The sequence below is a fragment of the Crinia signifera genome, chromosome 6, assembly GCF_055691185.1.
Source record: "Crinia signifera chromosome 6, ASM5569118v1, whole genome shotgun sequence".
NCBI classification, from domain to species: Eukaryota; Metazoa; Chordata; class Amphibia; order Anura; family Myobatrachidae; genus Crinia; species Crinia signifera.
The window spans coordinates 267,766,745-267,782,185 of NC_139222.1; the positions used below are offsets into that span (position 1 = coordinate 267,766,745).

Genomic DNA, 15,441 nt, shown 5'->3' on the forward strand with positions numbered 1-15,441 from the left:
GCGTGAACACGTCGGCGTCGGACGTGATGACGACGGCAGCAATATGGCTGCGTCCAGGAGTGACACTTATGTAAAGAGATGTTTATAGATGTGATGTAAGCATCTGACACAGACCATGTTTCTTCTTCTCACCCTGCGCTCAGGCCTGGCACATAGCAGAGCCCAAGCTATACGCTTCACCCACACATCAGGAGGCAAGGTGACTGCTTATAGGCCTGTATACAGGGGGTATTCTGTCATCTGTATGTCTCTTATAGTATGTGTCGTGAGTTCTGCATGATTGTTACTATGGTGTGTCTGTATGGCTGCTGGGAGGGGGATAACACTGCATGGTTGCCAGTAAGGCCTGTTGGTCAGTGGAGGAGGGTGGTCACACTGGCTGCTTGACTGACAGTAAGGCGGTGACACAGGGGGGCTACTTGGCTGTTCCTGGTGGAATGGGGGGGGGGGGGGGGGGGCGCTGTCACAGGGGCTGCTTGGGTTTCAGTGGGGGTGTGAGATCACTAATGTACCAAGGAATACATATTCATTCACTATATTCTCTGTTGTTTCTTCAGATTATTATTATTCTTTTCAGATTGATTTTAAATAATTAAAGTTATATTTTATGCATATGTTTTTTGTATATTTGGACCTTTTACAAATTAACATTCACCTAATATTCTAATGAAAAAGTTCAGTGATATCCCCACACAGTAATACTTTTTCTTCATGAATAGTTTAAATATAAGCAGTATAATTGCTTCATAGACCTGCGGTACCTGCTTGGTAATCAAGGCCATGTAAATGTTTTCATCACATTCAGATGAAGCGTTCATACATTATTTTAGGATACAGTTTGAGGCTCGATGAAGGATTCAAAAGCGACTGAACTGTTATCCTTGGTTATTTCATAACAGAACAGCCTTCAGTGGAAGCATACAATCCAGAAGAGATGGAAAAGCAGCGTGGCATCCGAGATGGTAGCACCATCCAGAGCTGTAGTGGGCTCTGTACCAAACTCCGCTGCAGACCGGATCATTGGACGTTGGCTTCTGGCTTGCAGTGGCATGGTAGCCGGAGCTGTAATCCTCGGTGGAGTAACTAGGTAAGGAATTCTGTGGGAGGACCTTTATCTTTAACATTTTGTATGTTATTTTATTGTCTATAAAATGATCACCTACTTATTCTAGCTCCGTATACACTATTATAATCTTACTATATTATAGATTATTATAGTTTAGTATACACAGAGCGGTCTGTCGCTGATTGATATACTGCTGATATATCAGAAATATATCGCTCAGCGACCAAATTGCTGAGTGACATTTTCATCAGCGACCAATGATGGTGGCTGCTGAAATCGATACTCTGCCGGGAAAAGCCGCTGGTTGCAGGAGGATGCTCATACGACCACTGCAGGTCTGGTCGTAGGAGTGCGCTCCCGGCGACCGCTGTCCCGTTCACAGGGGTTATGGTTGCTCAGCAACCATATCCCTGGTAATTGTGGCTGAAATAGCCATGTGTGTACAGGGCTTATTGGGAATATCGCTGAACCTAGAACTTGTAGAGTATTTTCTCCATATCGTTTCCATCAGAGATATAATGTAAAGCTATACATCCTCTTCTCTTTTGATATTTCATAGGTTAACTGAATCTGGACTTTCAATGGTTGATTGGCACCTGGTAAAAGAGATGAAGCCACCAGGAACTCGGGAAGAATGGGAAGCAGAGTTCCAGAAGTACCAGCAGTTCCCAGAATTCAAGATGTAAGATGTGGCGACTAACATTGGCATTCATTGGTTCGCAAAGACCTTTAGCTTCATGGTCTTATACTAAAAATGTCAGGACCTTGTTTTATATACAATGGAATTTTAGTGCCCAAGATTTTATTATATGTGACTACATTTAATTTCTTCTCTCTGGGATATCTATTAAGGGAGGTAAAAATGGGTGGTCCAGGAAGGGTAGTGGTGGGGCCAATTCCATCTCCGAAGCCCTACCCCCATTAACCATTGTAGTGGGGGGTAGGTTTGAAGACATGATTTCTCTTGCATCATTAAGCGCCTGGTCTGCCTGTTTTATTGGAGAAGGTGGTGGGATCTCTTGAGAAAGTGTCCAAATCTTTGGGGGAATTAACTAAGATGGGATGTTGCTATGGGCAACCAATCAGAATCTACTTCTTATTTACTTAGCACCTTCTAGTAGACAATAGACATTATCTGATTGGTTTCCCATAGCAACATCCCATCCAGGTCTTTGGCGGGTCAGAGGTGGTGTAACTCTGTCACGCCGTGTCCCTTTACACGGGATTTCTACCCAGGTCCTGAACTGGGTAGAACACGGCTAGGACCTGGGTAGAGGGCGGTTTAAATGGGTACGCCGGGTCAGATGACCCGGCTCCCATTTACATGAATAGGGGACGTCCAACCTGCGGACCGCAGCGTCCACAGGTTGGACGGGGGGGGAGGAGAGAACGACAACGACACACAGCCTGCGCTTCTATACTCTGGAGACAGCAGCGGCGGCAGCAGAGGAGGTGAATGGATGCCTGTGTGTGGCATCCATTCACCTCCCGGACGACGGCTGGGGGGGTGCACGGGGGCTGGGGGTAGCCCAGCAGCTTACCTTGTTGCTGGGCTGCCCCCAGGACGATGATCGGTGTATCCGCGGGGATCACCGCGGTCCGGCGCTTGGAGATGATGTGGGCACCGCAGTGTAAATGGAGTAAATCCCGCATCCAACCCGGCTTGGATCCTTCTTCCGAATGCCGGGTTGAATCCGGGATTTTTGGTGTAAAAGGGGTATAAGTAAATTCCTCCTTTGAGTATCCTGGTTATTTCGGGAGACCAGGCAAAATTGGCTCTGATTGGCACTTTTCATTTTTATTTTTTATTTTTTTTTATTCCTAAATTTCTTCTGTTTCAGTTTGAACCACGACATGACTCTGAATGAGTTCAAGTTCATTTGGTATATGGAGTATTCGCATCGCATGTGGGGTCGAGCTGTGGGCCTGGCTTACATTTTACCCACCATCTACTTCTGGAGAAAAGGGTGGTTTAACCGGGGCATGAAAGGTCGTGTTCTAGGCCTGTGCGGCTTCGTTTGCTTCCAGGTAACCATCTGTGACCCGAGAGGAGTTGAATAGCCGCAGCCTGGCCTGGGGAAAGATCTCTGATGCCAAAACCCGACTCTCCGATCCTTATATATCTCTTCCCACAGGGTTTGCTGGGCTGGTACATGGTGAAGAGTGGGTTAGAAGACAAACCAGATTCCTATGATGTGCCACGGGTCAGTCAGTACCGCCTGGCCGCGCATTTAGGTTCCGCGCTAGTCCTGTATTGCGCCAGTCTTTGGACAGGCTTGTCTCTTCTGCTCCCAAGACACAAGGTACAAGTAAACTGTTTTATGTTATTGTTCTGTCAGTCGCCACTAATGCTGATCCTTTCCTTACTCTACTTCTTTGTTAAATGTACAAGTTGTAGATACAGCGGTTAGGTCTGAACCAATATACAGTGATGTCACTAGTTCCGGGTGAGTTCTTAGAGAGTACTCTTCTACCCCTTTTAGACCCGACAATTACCCATCACTCTGGGCCTTATTCTGCTTGGTGCGGTCGGATGCGTATTTGCGGACAGGAACCGAGCGTTCTTAGCCCCGCCTTCTGTACGGATCGCTCACTCGGTCCGAATGCGGTAAGACGCAGACCGAACGGAGCGCGAGTGGATTTATCATGTGAACATCTCCTCCATCTCTGGGAACCTCCCCCATCATTCGATGGTCGCAGACCATCGAATGCAGGACCGAGTGGTCAGGCAGCACCGAGTGCTCCAGACCACTTGCGTATTTCTCAGTGCAAAAGGAGGGATATGGGCGGGCAGCTGGCATCCGGCTATGTCATATGTCCGCCCCCCACACGTGCGTCACGGCCGCATTGCCATACGTACGCCCATGAAACGCGGGGCGTATGGTAATGAGCCCAAACAGCCCTTTACGCCCCTCTCCACCCCCTGTTTGGAGTGTACAACATTCACGCTGTATTTGGACGTGCGCGGCATTCGCACATGCACAGATATGCCTCTGCACATGCGCAATCACCAAACATCGGCCGTCCGACCGCACGCGGACAGAACCGCACCAAGCAGAATAAGGCCCTCAATGCCGGGTCATTGTACCGGGTGCAGTCTGACCCTCTTTTAAATTGCGCAGCAAATTACCAGGTTATAAATGTCAACCTGGTATTTGCTGAATAACGCGGGTATTTCTTCAGTGCAAAAGGGTCAACCCTGGTAAAAAGCAGGGTCTGTGACCTGGGTTGACCATTTTACATTGAAAAAATTACCGGGTGAAGAAGATTTGATTTTCGAAGTATAAGGGGTATGGGGGTGGTATTATGTCGGAAATATCAGCACATACCTATTTATTTCGGCCTTTTTTGCCCGCATTTCCAACTGTCTGTTAAAAGTCGAATCTGTATTGTCAAAAAAAACAGCCACTAAACTGTTGAATCTTTAGCAGTTTTCAACAACAAAAAAAACACCCGTGGATCTGCAGGTATAGATTGCGTAGGTGGAATGTACATTCAACCTATTCTTGTTGAAAAAAGTACCGATATTTCCGATGGCATTATGATCTTTGTAGTCCGTTTTTGCACTTACAGCTTCTTCTTTTTACTTCTCTGGACAGTTACTTGAAACCACACAGCTGCTGAAGCTGAGGAAATTCACACACTGGACCACAGGCCTGGTCTTCCTCACAGCACTCTCAGGTACATCAGTCCTGTATGACCATTGCATAACTGTATATATGGCAATTATAGGGAGCTAGTCTATTGGTTTGAATTCAGTTCCTGTCTAAAGTGACTGGGAGCTACTTAATTGTTTGCGTGACCAGGCCCGAGGATGCACTTCCTGCAAATTTCAGTTCGCACCCCCCTGAGGTCCACAGAAAGTAGGTCTTGGGGGCTAGGCTCGCCCAGCGCTTATGGCAGAGGCTGTTAATTGTGGCTTTGATGTGATCACAACTTCATGATAACTACCAATACCTGGCAAGTGTCTTTGAATGAAGCATACCTGACACAGGCACAAGTTAACAGTGAGCGTAGCCATTGGATATTCATATTTGTTTGGTTTCTTAACCCTTTGCTGTGAGCGATCCTCAAAATAACCGCTAAAAATCCCAGCATCGCTCACAGCGACTTCTTTTAGTATAAATAAATACAAATACAGCCAAGCCAATTCATTGAATTTTCGTTGAATGTTCCCCCCAGCATTGCTGTGAGCAACGCTGGCATTTTTAATGGATATTTCCTTTTCAGGGTCCATGGGTCCCACAGGGGACATCGGGGTTGTAGGTGGATCCAGGGGGTCTTAGGCACCAATCAGCGAAGCTTTTAACGATTTCCCAGGATGCCCGGGCCCTCTCCCCTACAGCCCCGCCTCCAGGCTCATCTAGCCAGTTTTTGTTTGGTGCCTGCAGGAAGCAGACGCACCTTTTGTATCAGCACTGAGGTAACCCCACAAAGCTATTGTAAATTTTTATTTTTATTTTAAATCTGCCGCCTCGGCGTCAGAAGATGCTTTGCGGCTGAGGCTGCTCACCGCCGTCAATCACTGACGGCGGAGCGAGCTGCTGCATCACCCTCCCGGCGCCGGCTACGTCCAATGACGTCTGTCACGGAGGACCTCGGCGGGGAAGACCGCGACGCCTAGCACCGCCGACGGTCTCCCCCAGGCAGCGTGGCCGGAATCGAGGGCAGGTAAGGCTCCACCTGGAGCGCAAACCGCTGCTGTACCACGCTAGCGTGGGAGACGCACGCGGTAGCTGGCGTGGGTACAGGCCTCGGCCCGGGACCCCACGAGACCACCGGGAAATAGCGCAGACCGGGTCAGAGGGGACCCCATTATCGGCTACATTATCCCCGGTGGGGGAAGTCCAGCAAGGGGAGGCGGCGTCGGGTCTGCAGCCCCTCCCCCGGCTTTGGCGCCAATCTCAATAGAGATCTGCCGTCCCATTAGTCGTGACTTTTGTGCCCGCCCCCCCTCTCTCGGACAGGCGCCATTTCTGCAGCAGCACTTCCAGAGAGCGGGCACACTTCTCCCCTGTGAAATCGCCTACAGGTTCAGTAGCTACTTTCACAGCCACCCTTATTCCCACTTTTCTCCATAGAGTTAAGCAGTTGACACAGGGTGAGGTAGTCTATTTCTGACTAGTGTGTATGTGACTTGTGCTAGATTTTCACTTCTTCTGTCCAGTGATCTGTCCCTTCATCTCTAATATTGAGGCAATACCTCATTGGTCACAACACTCAGTGATATCACTCTAGGTTTTCCTTAGTGAATTATCCTATTGTGCACTGTCAGCTCTCCTTGTCAGTGTGTTTTACACCAGGGCGTCAGCAGACAATCTCCTCAGCTCTTGTCCTGCAAGGGCTGTGCTGCAGGTCTGTCTGATATGGATGTTGTTCAGGATGGCCTGTGTGTCAACTGCATATCCCCTGCGCAGTCCACTGCCAACAACAACCCCCATAGGCAGCCTTCCAACAATTGCTGGGTACTCTTGTGGATCGCTTGCCCGCCACTATTGCTCCCCCTGTAGTCCAGCCCCCTCCACCTTGGGTGGATGCCCTGTCGACCATGGTGCAGACCTTGCAACAGACTACGGTGGCTATGCAAAAGCTGCTGCCCCAGACTGTACAGCCTAGTAGATCCCTGTTAACTCCGTTGCTGGCAGATACACGGGATGACACTGATACTGACGATGGTGGCGATGGGGGGGATGATGTCGACAATGCAGGTGATGACATCAATTTGGATGATGATCAGGATGACCCCATGCCCATGGATACTCCTGCCGCTCATGCAGAGACTCCTGACGTGGCAGCCCTGATACATGCTATCAAAGAGGTGTTATTATATGACCCTGAGGAGCCTGAACCTGTCGCTAAGACAAAAGATGTCTTTAAAAAGCAAAAGGTCCTTAAGGCCCAATTCCCACATTCTGATTACATAACAGAAATTAGGACAAATCAGTGGGAGGAGTTAGGCAAGAAGGCCAGCATCCCACGGAGGGTTTTAAACAAATACCCCCTCCCACCTGAGGATTGCAAACCATGGGAGATACCACCCTCAGTGGACCCCCATGTTACAAGACTGGTAAAACCATCGGTGCTACCTGTTTCATCTGGGTCCAATCTTGGGGACCAAACTGACAGGCGCCTGGAACAGGCTCTTAAAGCCACGTTTTCCTACACTGGTGCAGTTCAAAGGCCTACTATATCAGCTACTTGGGCGGCTAAAGCTATTCTCCCGTGGGTTCAGACCTTGGAGGAGGAGCTTACACAGGATGCATCTGAGGATGCTAAACTGTGTATTCTCCATATTAAACAAGCAGCTTCCTATATAATGGACGCCATGTCGGATGCTGGCACACTAGCAGCCAAGGCTTCAGCTAGTTCTGTGTTAGCTCGCCGCATCATCTGGCTCCGGCCTTGGAAAGTGGATTTAGAGTCAAAAAAGACCCTGGAGTTACTACCCTTTGAGGGTGAAACACTTTTTGGAGAGGAACTTAATAAAATAGTAGCCTCTCTGGCTGCAGCTAAAACTGCATGTCTCCCAACGGCCCTTCCTCAAAAGTCTAGACCCGCCTTTCGGTCCTTTCGCCCACAGGGCAAGGCCAGAGGCCAACCTTTTACAAAGCCTTCCCCCTCACGTAAACCTGGTAAGGCAAAACCAAAGCAGGCTTGGGCTGCTAGACAGGCCCCAAACAAGCCTGACAAGCCTTCCGCATGACGGGACGGGCCTCCCGCAGGGAGAGCCCCAGGTGGGAGGCAGACTTCTCCTATTCTCACAACGGTGGCTGTCCACGACAAAGGACGCCTGGGTGAGGGAAGTGGTGTCTCGGGGCTACTCCATATCCTTAAAAAGGACACCACCCAAAAAGTTCTTTTGCACAGGCCTTCCACACGATCCTGTAAAAGCAGACCACCTGCAAAGGATTTTGCAGTCCCTACTACAGTCTCAGGTTATTGTCCCCGTACCTGCCCACCAAAAGGGACAGGGGTTTTACTCAACACTCTTTCTGGTCCCAAAACAAAACGGGACATTCAGACCCATTCTGAACTTAAAGGCGCTAAACAAGTCAGTCAGAGTGTCCAAGTTCAGAATGGAAACGTTGAGGTCAATAATCCTGGCACTGGAGGCTGGAGATTACATGGTATCCCTGGACATCCGGGACGCATACCTACATGTCCCCATCCTCCAGGCACACCAACAGTACCTGAGATTCGCGATCCTAAACAGGCACTTTCAATTCAGGGCTCTGCCTTTTGGACTGGCTACTGCCCCGAGGATCTTTACGAAGATCATGGCGGTAATGGCCTCCCTCTTACACCAGCAGGGCATTCGGGTATTCCCTTACTTAGACGACCTCTTGCTGGTGGCGAAATCGCCGGAAATCCTCCTGTTGCACCTGCAGACAACAATTGCAACGTTACAAGACCACGGGTGGCTCCTAAACTGGGAAAAAGTCCACCCTGCTTCCATCACAACGCATGCTGCACCTGGGAGCTCTTCTGGACACCAAGGCCCTCTGGCTCTTTCTTCCAGCGGACAAAAGTGCTGCCTTACACCAGCACATTCGCAAATTCCTCTCCAGCCAAACGGTCACAGTTCATTTTGCGATGAAAATCCTAGGTCGGATAGTATCCACTTTCGACATGGTCGAGTGGGCCCAGTTCCACTCTCGCCCTCTTCAGAGTCTCATCTTGAAGAGGTGGGACGGCCTGACCCATCATATCAGGACTACCTCCTTCCAACTGACACAGGAAGTCCGGGAATCCCTCCAGTGGTGGCTACAATCACAGCACCTGTCAACAGGCTGACCATTCTGGTTCGCCGAATGGCTGGTCCTCACAACTGACGCCAGCTTGCGAGGCTGGGGAGCGGTAGTAGGATCCCAGTCCTTGCAAGGCGTATGGACAGTGCAGGAGTCCAGGCTGTTCATCAACGTCCTGGAATTGAGGGCAGCGTACAACGCTCTGCTCGGAGCAAGGGACCTGCTCCAGGGCAAACCAGTACAGATCCGGTCTGACAACACCACGACGGTGGCGTACATAAAACGCCAAGGGGGCACCCGCAGCGCGGCGGCCCTACAGGAAGTTTCCAGAATTCTTCTGTGGGCGGAACAAAATCTCCTGGCACTCTCAGCTGTCTTCATCCCGGGTGTCCTGAACTGGGAAGCAGACTTCCTGAGCCGTCAGGACATTCATCCGGGGGAGTGGTCTCTCCACCCGGAGGTCTTTGCCACTCTGACAGACAGTTGGGGCGTGCCGGACATGGATCTCATGGCGTCCAGGCACAACCGCAAAGTGGAAAGGTTCGGATCCAGGACAAGGGATCCTCTAGCCGAATTCACAGACGTTCTGACAGTTCCATGGGGATTTCATCTCCCGTACGTATTTCCTCCAGTCAACATGATCCCAAGGATCATCAGGAAATTCAAAGTGGAACGCGGGAATCTGATATTGATAGCCCCATTTTGGCCACGCAGGCCTTGGTTTGTGGACTTGCTACAAATGTCGCACCTGCCACACATTCCGTTGCCATCTCGGAAGGATCTGTTGTCTCAGGGTCCCTGCCTACACCCGGACCCTCAGCGTCGGTCTTTGACGGCGTGGCGCTTGAAACTACCTTACTGAAACAGAAGGGTTTTTCCTCCAGAGTGGCTAGGACTATGGTTCAGGCACGTAAACCGTCGTCGTCCAGAATCTACTACCGGATTTGGCACACGTTCTTTTCTTGGTGTACTTCCAGAAAGTACAATCCCAAAGTCTTCAAAATAGCCAGAATTTTGGCTTTTCTTCAGAAAGGCCTAGATATGGGACTGAGGCTGGCATCATTAAAGGTACAAGTTTCAGCCCTGTCGGTCTGGTTCCAAAGGAAAATTGCGCTTCTACCAGATGTCCGCACTTTCTTTCAAGGAGTACTACATGTACAGCCACCATATACTCCTCCTACCATGCCTTGGGACCTTACGCTAGTATTACAGGCATTGACCAAGCCACCTTTCGAACCCTTACAATCAGTGGATCTTAAGTGGCTTACCATAAAAACGGTCTTTCTCCTGGCAATTTCATCTGCTAGGAGGGTCTCTGATCTTTCGGCCCTGTCCTGGAAACCTCCCTTCCTTATCTTCCATGCGGATAGGGCGGTCCTGAGAACCAAACCATCACACCTTCCTAAGGTTGTTTCCAGGTTCCACCTGAATCAGGAAATAGTGGTACCGGCCTTTACATCAGAATTTATCCCAGCAGGAACACCTTCTAGATGTGGTCAGGGCTCTGACCATATATGTGGAACGTACTAGAACAGTCAGGAAATCTGACTCTCTTTTTGTCCTGTACGGGTTTCACAAAAAGGGCTGGCCTGCCACAAAGCAGACCATTGCCCGCTGGATTCGTATCGCCATCCATCAAGCGTATCAGCTGGCAAAGTTACCTATCCCTGTGTCAATCAAAGCACATTCTACCTGGGCGGTTGGTCCGTCTTGGGCGGCAAGCAGAGGAGCTTCTGCCGAACAACTGTGCAAGGCTGCAACGTGGTCATCTGTCCATACTTTCACTAGATTTTATGCTTTTGACACGTTCGCCTCCCAGGATGCTTCCTTTGGTCGTCGGGTTCTTCTGGCACCTCAGGCAAATTCCCTCCCTTGAATATATGGCTTGTGACATCCCCGATGTCCCCTGTGGGACCCATGGACCCTGAAAAGGAAAAGGAGAGTTATGGTAGACCTACCTTTGTTAACTCCCTTTCCTTGAAGTCCATGGGAACCACAGGGCGCCCTCCCTTTAATTTGTGGTATAAGTGGTATTATCCTTATGTGACCTGCAATGACCATTTTTTGCTCGTTAGCTCTTATGTATGTATGAGTCTATGGGCATGTGTGCCTGTCCTTCTCTCTTCTCCGCTTCCTGCTTACGGCTTGTTACTAAAAACTGGCTAGATGAGCCTGGAGGCGGGGCTGTAGGGGAGAGGGCCCGGGCATCCTGGGAAATCGTTAAAAGCTTCGCTGATTGATGCCTCGGACTCCCTGGATCCACCTACAACCCTGATGTCCCCTGTGATTCCCATGGACTTCAAGGAAAGGGAGTTAACAAAGGTAGGTCTACCATAACTCTCCTTTTTGAGGATCTCACAGCAACCTTGGCACTCAAAGGGTAAATTTATATCTCTGTGACATTTTAAATTTTTTTTACCAACGCAGGTGCCTTTGTCGCAGGACTGGATGCTGGTCTTGTTTACAACTCCTTCCCTAAGATGGGGGAGCGCTGGATCCCAGATGACCTTCTTGCCTTCTCCCCAAAATTAAAAAACATCTTTGAAAACCCCACAACCGTACAGTTTGATCACCGCATCCTTGTGAGTGACATCGTTCCATTTCTGTTCTTTTATCAATAAGACACAGAATATAGCAACATTTTATTTTTTCCTGACTATCCCGCATGTTAGGCGTGACAGTGTTGTGCTTCTCTTTTTCAGGGGATCAGCTCGGTAACAGCCATCACCGGACTATATTACTACTCCCGGAAGGTCCCTCTGCCTCGTAGAGCAAGGTTGGCTGTGAACTCTCTGATTGCTGTGGCTTATTTACAGGTAACCCCCAAGGTTTCTCACCGCTGTGCTGAGATGTAGTTCATAATGTCAGAATTTTCCAAGAAAAAAAGTTTGTCCCTTCTTATATTGCATGGAAGAAGGAAGAAAAAAAGCATTCCTGTTAATTTAGTTTTATTACACTTTTTCTATTTACATTTTTTTTTTTTTTAATTACTTCTTCCTTTTCTTTCGTCCTTCTTCCTTTTGTCTGTCTTCGCCTTTTTGGTTGATCTTTCTTTTCATTATCTGTCTGTATTCCCATAAGGAGTCATTTTTATTCTTCATTTGAGATTTTTTACAAAAAAAAGTGTCATTTATCTTTAAGCTGACTGCTATTGGTTATTGCACCTGAGCACTAAGGGCCTTATTCTAGTTCACTCTTTCTGACAAAATCCTTCTTAGATGGACAAAACCATGTGCACTGCAGGGGGGCAGATGTAACTTGTGCAGAAAGTTAGATTTGGGTGAGTTATTTTGTTTCTGTGCAGGGAAAATACAGACTGCTTTATTTTTACACTGCAATATAGATCTCACTTTGAAGTAAAACCCCACCCAAATCTAACTCTCTCTGCACAAGTAACATCTGCCCCACCTGCAGTGAACATGGTTTTGTCCATCTAAGAAGGATTTTGTCAGAAAGATGGAACTAGAATAAGGCCCTAAGGGCCTGATTCAAAGATGTATGTCAACCCGATTGGTTATTCTCCCCTCCCTTAACTGTAGTTAATCTAATGCTGCAGCATTTGGGCAGCGACAGCATGCACCTCGTCGTCCCTGATTTGCAGGAGTGGCCGAGCTCTGTGTCTTTGGACGCAGATAACCTGCTATCAGAAGAAGATTTCTGGCGGCCAGAGGGCCAAGGGCTACAACCAATGGTTGCGATGGGAATCAGGCTGACACACTGGCGGCCAATCGGACTAATAACTCATTATTTCTCTCCTGCAGGTTACACTGGGCATCAGCACTCTGCTCTTGTACGTCCCTACTCCTTTAGCAGCTACTCACCAGTCCGGTTCACTGGCGCTCCTCAGTATGGCGATCTGGCTCATGAACGAATTGCGGCGGGTACCAAAATAGCGGTTTTCAGAATTCCATTGTAACCGCAATGGGCGGAAATCAGTTTAAGAATGTTACAAAAATTTATTTAATGACCTATTTTACCACTTTATTTCCTAAAAATATAATAATGTATTTGTACATACTTTTTTTGATTTTTATTGTGTTTGTTTTCTATATTGCTTCATAAATGCTCTTTTATATATAAAAAGAATCTACCGATCTGAAAGACTCTTATCGGTAAATGCAAATCATGTTCAAATAAAACCACTGAACATTTGGCCAAGTCCTGAAATTGCGAGAATGGGAATTATCCTACTGATCAACTTACATCCCATGTCACAGCTAGGAGCTGATTGTCTGGTTGTTTATCACTCTCCACTGCACAATGTGTAGTGCAATTACTTGGCCATACTTTTCTTTGAACAGAGCTATAGTGAAATAATTGATTAGCATATTTACAGGGGTGGGGAACATTCAGCTCTCCAGCTATTGGTGAACTAAATATCCCAGCATGCCCTGCTGCAGTTTTGATATTTGGCCATGCTAAAGCCATTGCAGGGCATGCTGGGATGTGTAGTTCAACAACAGCTGAAGGGCCAAAGGTTAACCCTTGTAGAGAATAATGGATTTTACCTACAGAGAATCAGTGTTACCTCTGGCATATCAGAATAATTCTACCACTGTGTACTTCAGCTGCCCAGTGTGGCTATCTGGCTCAGGAGTGCATTGAGATGGCTACCAAAATAGCAACTTTCAAAAATTTTTGAGAATAAAGAAAAATAATAATCACTTTGCTGGGTCCGGCAGCTGTACCGAGATTGCTACGTACTGGTTGGCCCACGATATGTCACATGTGTTTTATCTCCATAAGGAAAAATCTGTGCTTGCATATTTTATGGGACCACAGGGTTTTTATGTGGTAGTGTTTATTTTAATAAAATATCTAATTAGTGTTCCCCCGCAATGCCCCCCCCCCCCCCCCATATCTGGAAAATATCGCCCCCAACCCTGCCTTACCCCTCAAATGTGGCACTGCTGGGACCCACAAATCTCCTTGTCTACAGTCCGGTCTCATCGCTTCTCCTGGCTGCTGCTTGAAAAATAACCATCACAAAATGGTTGCCCCCTAACAGGATGCCAGAGGTAGCTGCATCCTCAAAGAGTGTCTGTTGTAAGGGGGCAGCCATTTTGTGATGGTAATTTTCAAGCAGCAGCCAGTAGGAGCGCCGGGTCCTGGACTGTAGACAAGGAGATTTGCGGGTCCCGGTGTCACATTTGAGGGGTAAGGCAGGCTGCTAGTCCTGAGCAGTGCAGCATAACAATAGCCCCGCAGACCCCCAGTGCCCACACTTAGCTCTGTGCCTCCCTGCGTCCGTGGGGGCTATTGTTACGCCACTGCTCCTGGTGTACTACATGTCCTAGTACCAGTATATTCAAGTAGTTTATTGCTGCCAATGCTAGTCTGGTCCAGCAGGCACCAAGAAAACTGCTTGCAGTAAGAGGGGGAACATAGCCTGAGGACCAGGATTTCATCCAAGTATTGTTGTATTTCTTAATGCGGCAATCATTTCAAAGGCAAAAGCAGCCTGGTTATAACTACAACCATTCTCTGATGAAATCCCAGACTTCTGCCTTCTCTATTACATTTACCACAAAGTATTGATCACTAATGAACAAGTGATGAAATATAAGACTGATCATTTTGGTATGGTTCAATGGATTCAAGGTTGACAGGGTCAGAAGTAGAAAGGCCGCACTGGGCTCGGAACAGGTTACTGGTCATAGTCCAAGGTAAAAGATGGAAGGAAAACTTGTGTCAACCATTGTCATGCGTGGTTATGCGCTGACCCCCGCCGACCCCTCTGACCGCATTGCCCTGCCCGGGCAGTGCGATATGTAGCCATAGGCTACAATGGGCTATCGCCATATCAGAATGGCGATAGCCCAGGGGTGCGAAGCTGGGCTGCCCGATGTTGATACATAGGGCAGCTTCGCATCCCCCATAGAAATCTATGGGGGATGCGGCGGGTGGCGATTCAGGGGGGATCGCAGCAGGGATCGGAGATTCCTGCTGCGGTCCCCCTTTAATACATTTGGGGGATACTAAATATTTGTGGTTAACCCCCGAAAACTGATGTTTTTTGGGGATTTAGCCACAAATATTGCTTGATAAATGCTGCCCTGTATGTAATATAAAAGGCTACTGCTTCTCACCTCGATGAGGTGAAATACCGCCACTGACCACTAAAGGCCACTTTGTGGCCCAAATGGCTCCTTTGTGTGCTAATAGCTAGATGTCATAACAGTAAGTGAAAGCAATTTTTGCAGGGACACTGATCTGTTTCAAGCTGGCTGGATATGGAGAGAGGGAGCTGTGAAGGCAGAGACTGGAGGTAGGAGCAGATAGGGACTGGGGTGGAGAGTTTGTGGGCTAAAACTGTCACCGCTCAAAGGGAAGGTTAATGGCTGGTATCAGTTACAAGATAGTTTCCACACTCGCGCTGATTCTGAGTCACATGTTACAGCGACTGCCTTAGCGTCTCGCCGTAGTATAATCTACAAGTATATACTAATGTTAGTATCAGCCCTTTCCCTGGTGTATTAGTGTGTGTGCAATGTGCAAGGTGAGGGACCCCTACTTTGTGCATCGTTAGATGCAACAATCGCACTTGGCACCTTTTTTATATGCTACCATCAGATGCACCATTGAAACTAGCGCCTGTCCTTTCTAGGGGCAGATTCTCCACTAGAG

General features: G+C 48.3%; 1 protein-coding gene across 1 annotated transcript; it reads left to right on the forward strand.

The window, feature by feature from the left end:
• The first annotated feature begins 3 nt into the window (after nt 1-3).
• COX15 (cytochrome c oxidase assembly factor COX15) lies at nt 4-12,967 on the forward strand. Its single transcript, XM_083149546.1, has 9 exons — nt 4-199; nt 900-1,087; nt 1,626-1,748; nt 2,908-3,094; nt 3,202-3,369; nt 4,666-4,747; nt 11,242-11,396; nt 11,517-11,630; nt 12,576-12,967. The coding sequence occupies exons 1-9, from the start codon at nt 116-118 to the stop codon at nt 12,705-12,707; spliced, it is 1,233 nt and encodes a 410-aa protein (XP_083005672.1). The 5' UTR covers nt 4-115; the 3' UTR covers nt 12,708-12,967.
• The last annotated feature ends 2,474 nt before the right edge of the window (nt 12,968-15,441 follow it).

Excerpts from the sequence above, each read along its gene's own strand:
- COX15 (XM_083149546.1), top strand. The coding sequence starts at position 116 with ATGTTTCTTCTTCTCACCCTGCGCTCAGGCCTGGCACATAGCAGAGCC. Across the intron at positions 11,397-11,516 it reads AGTTTGATCACCGCATCCTT|GGGATCAGCTCGGTAACAGC; the intron begins GTGAGTGACATC and ends TCTCTTTTTCAG. Across the intron at positions 11,631-12,575 it reads TTGCTGTGGCTTATTTACAG|GTTACACTGGGCATCAGCAC; the intron begins GTAACCCCCAAG and ends TCTCTCCTGCAG.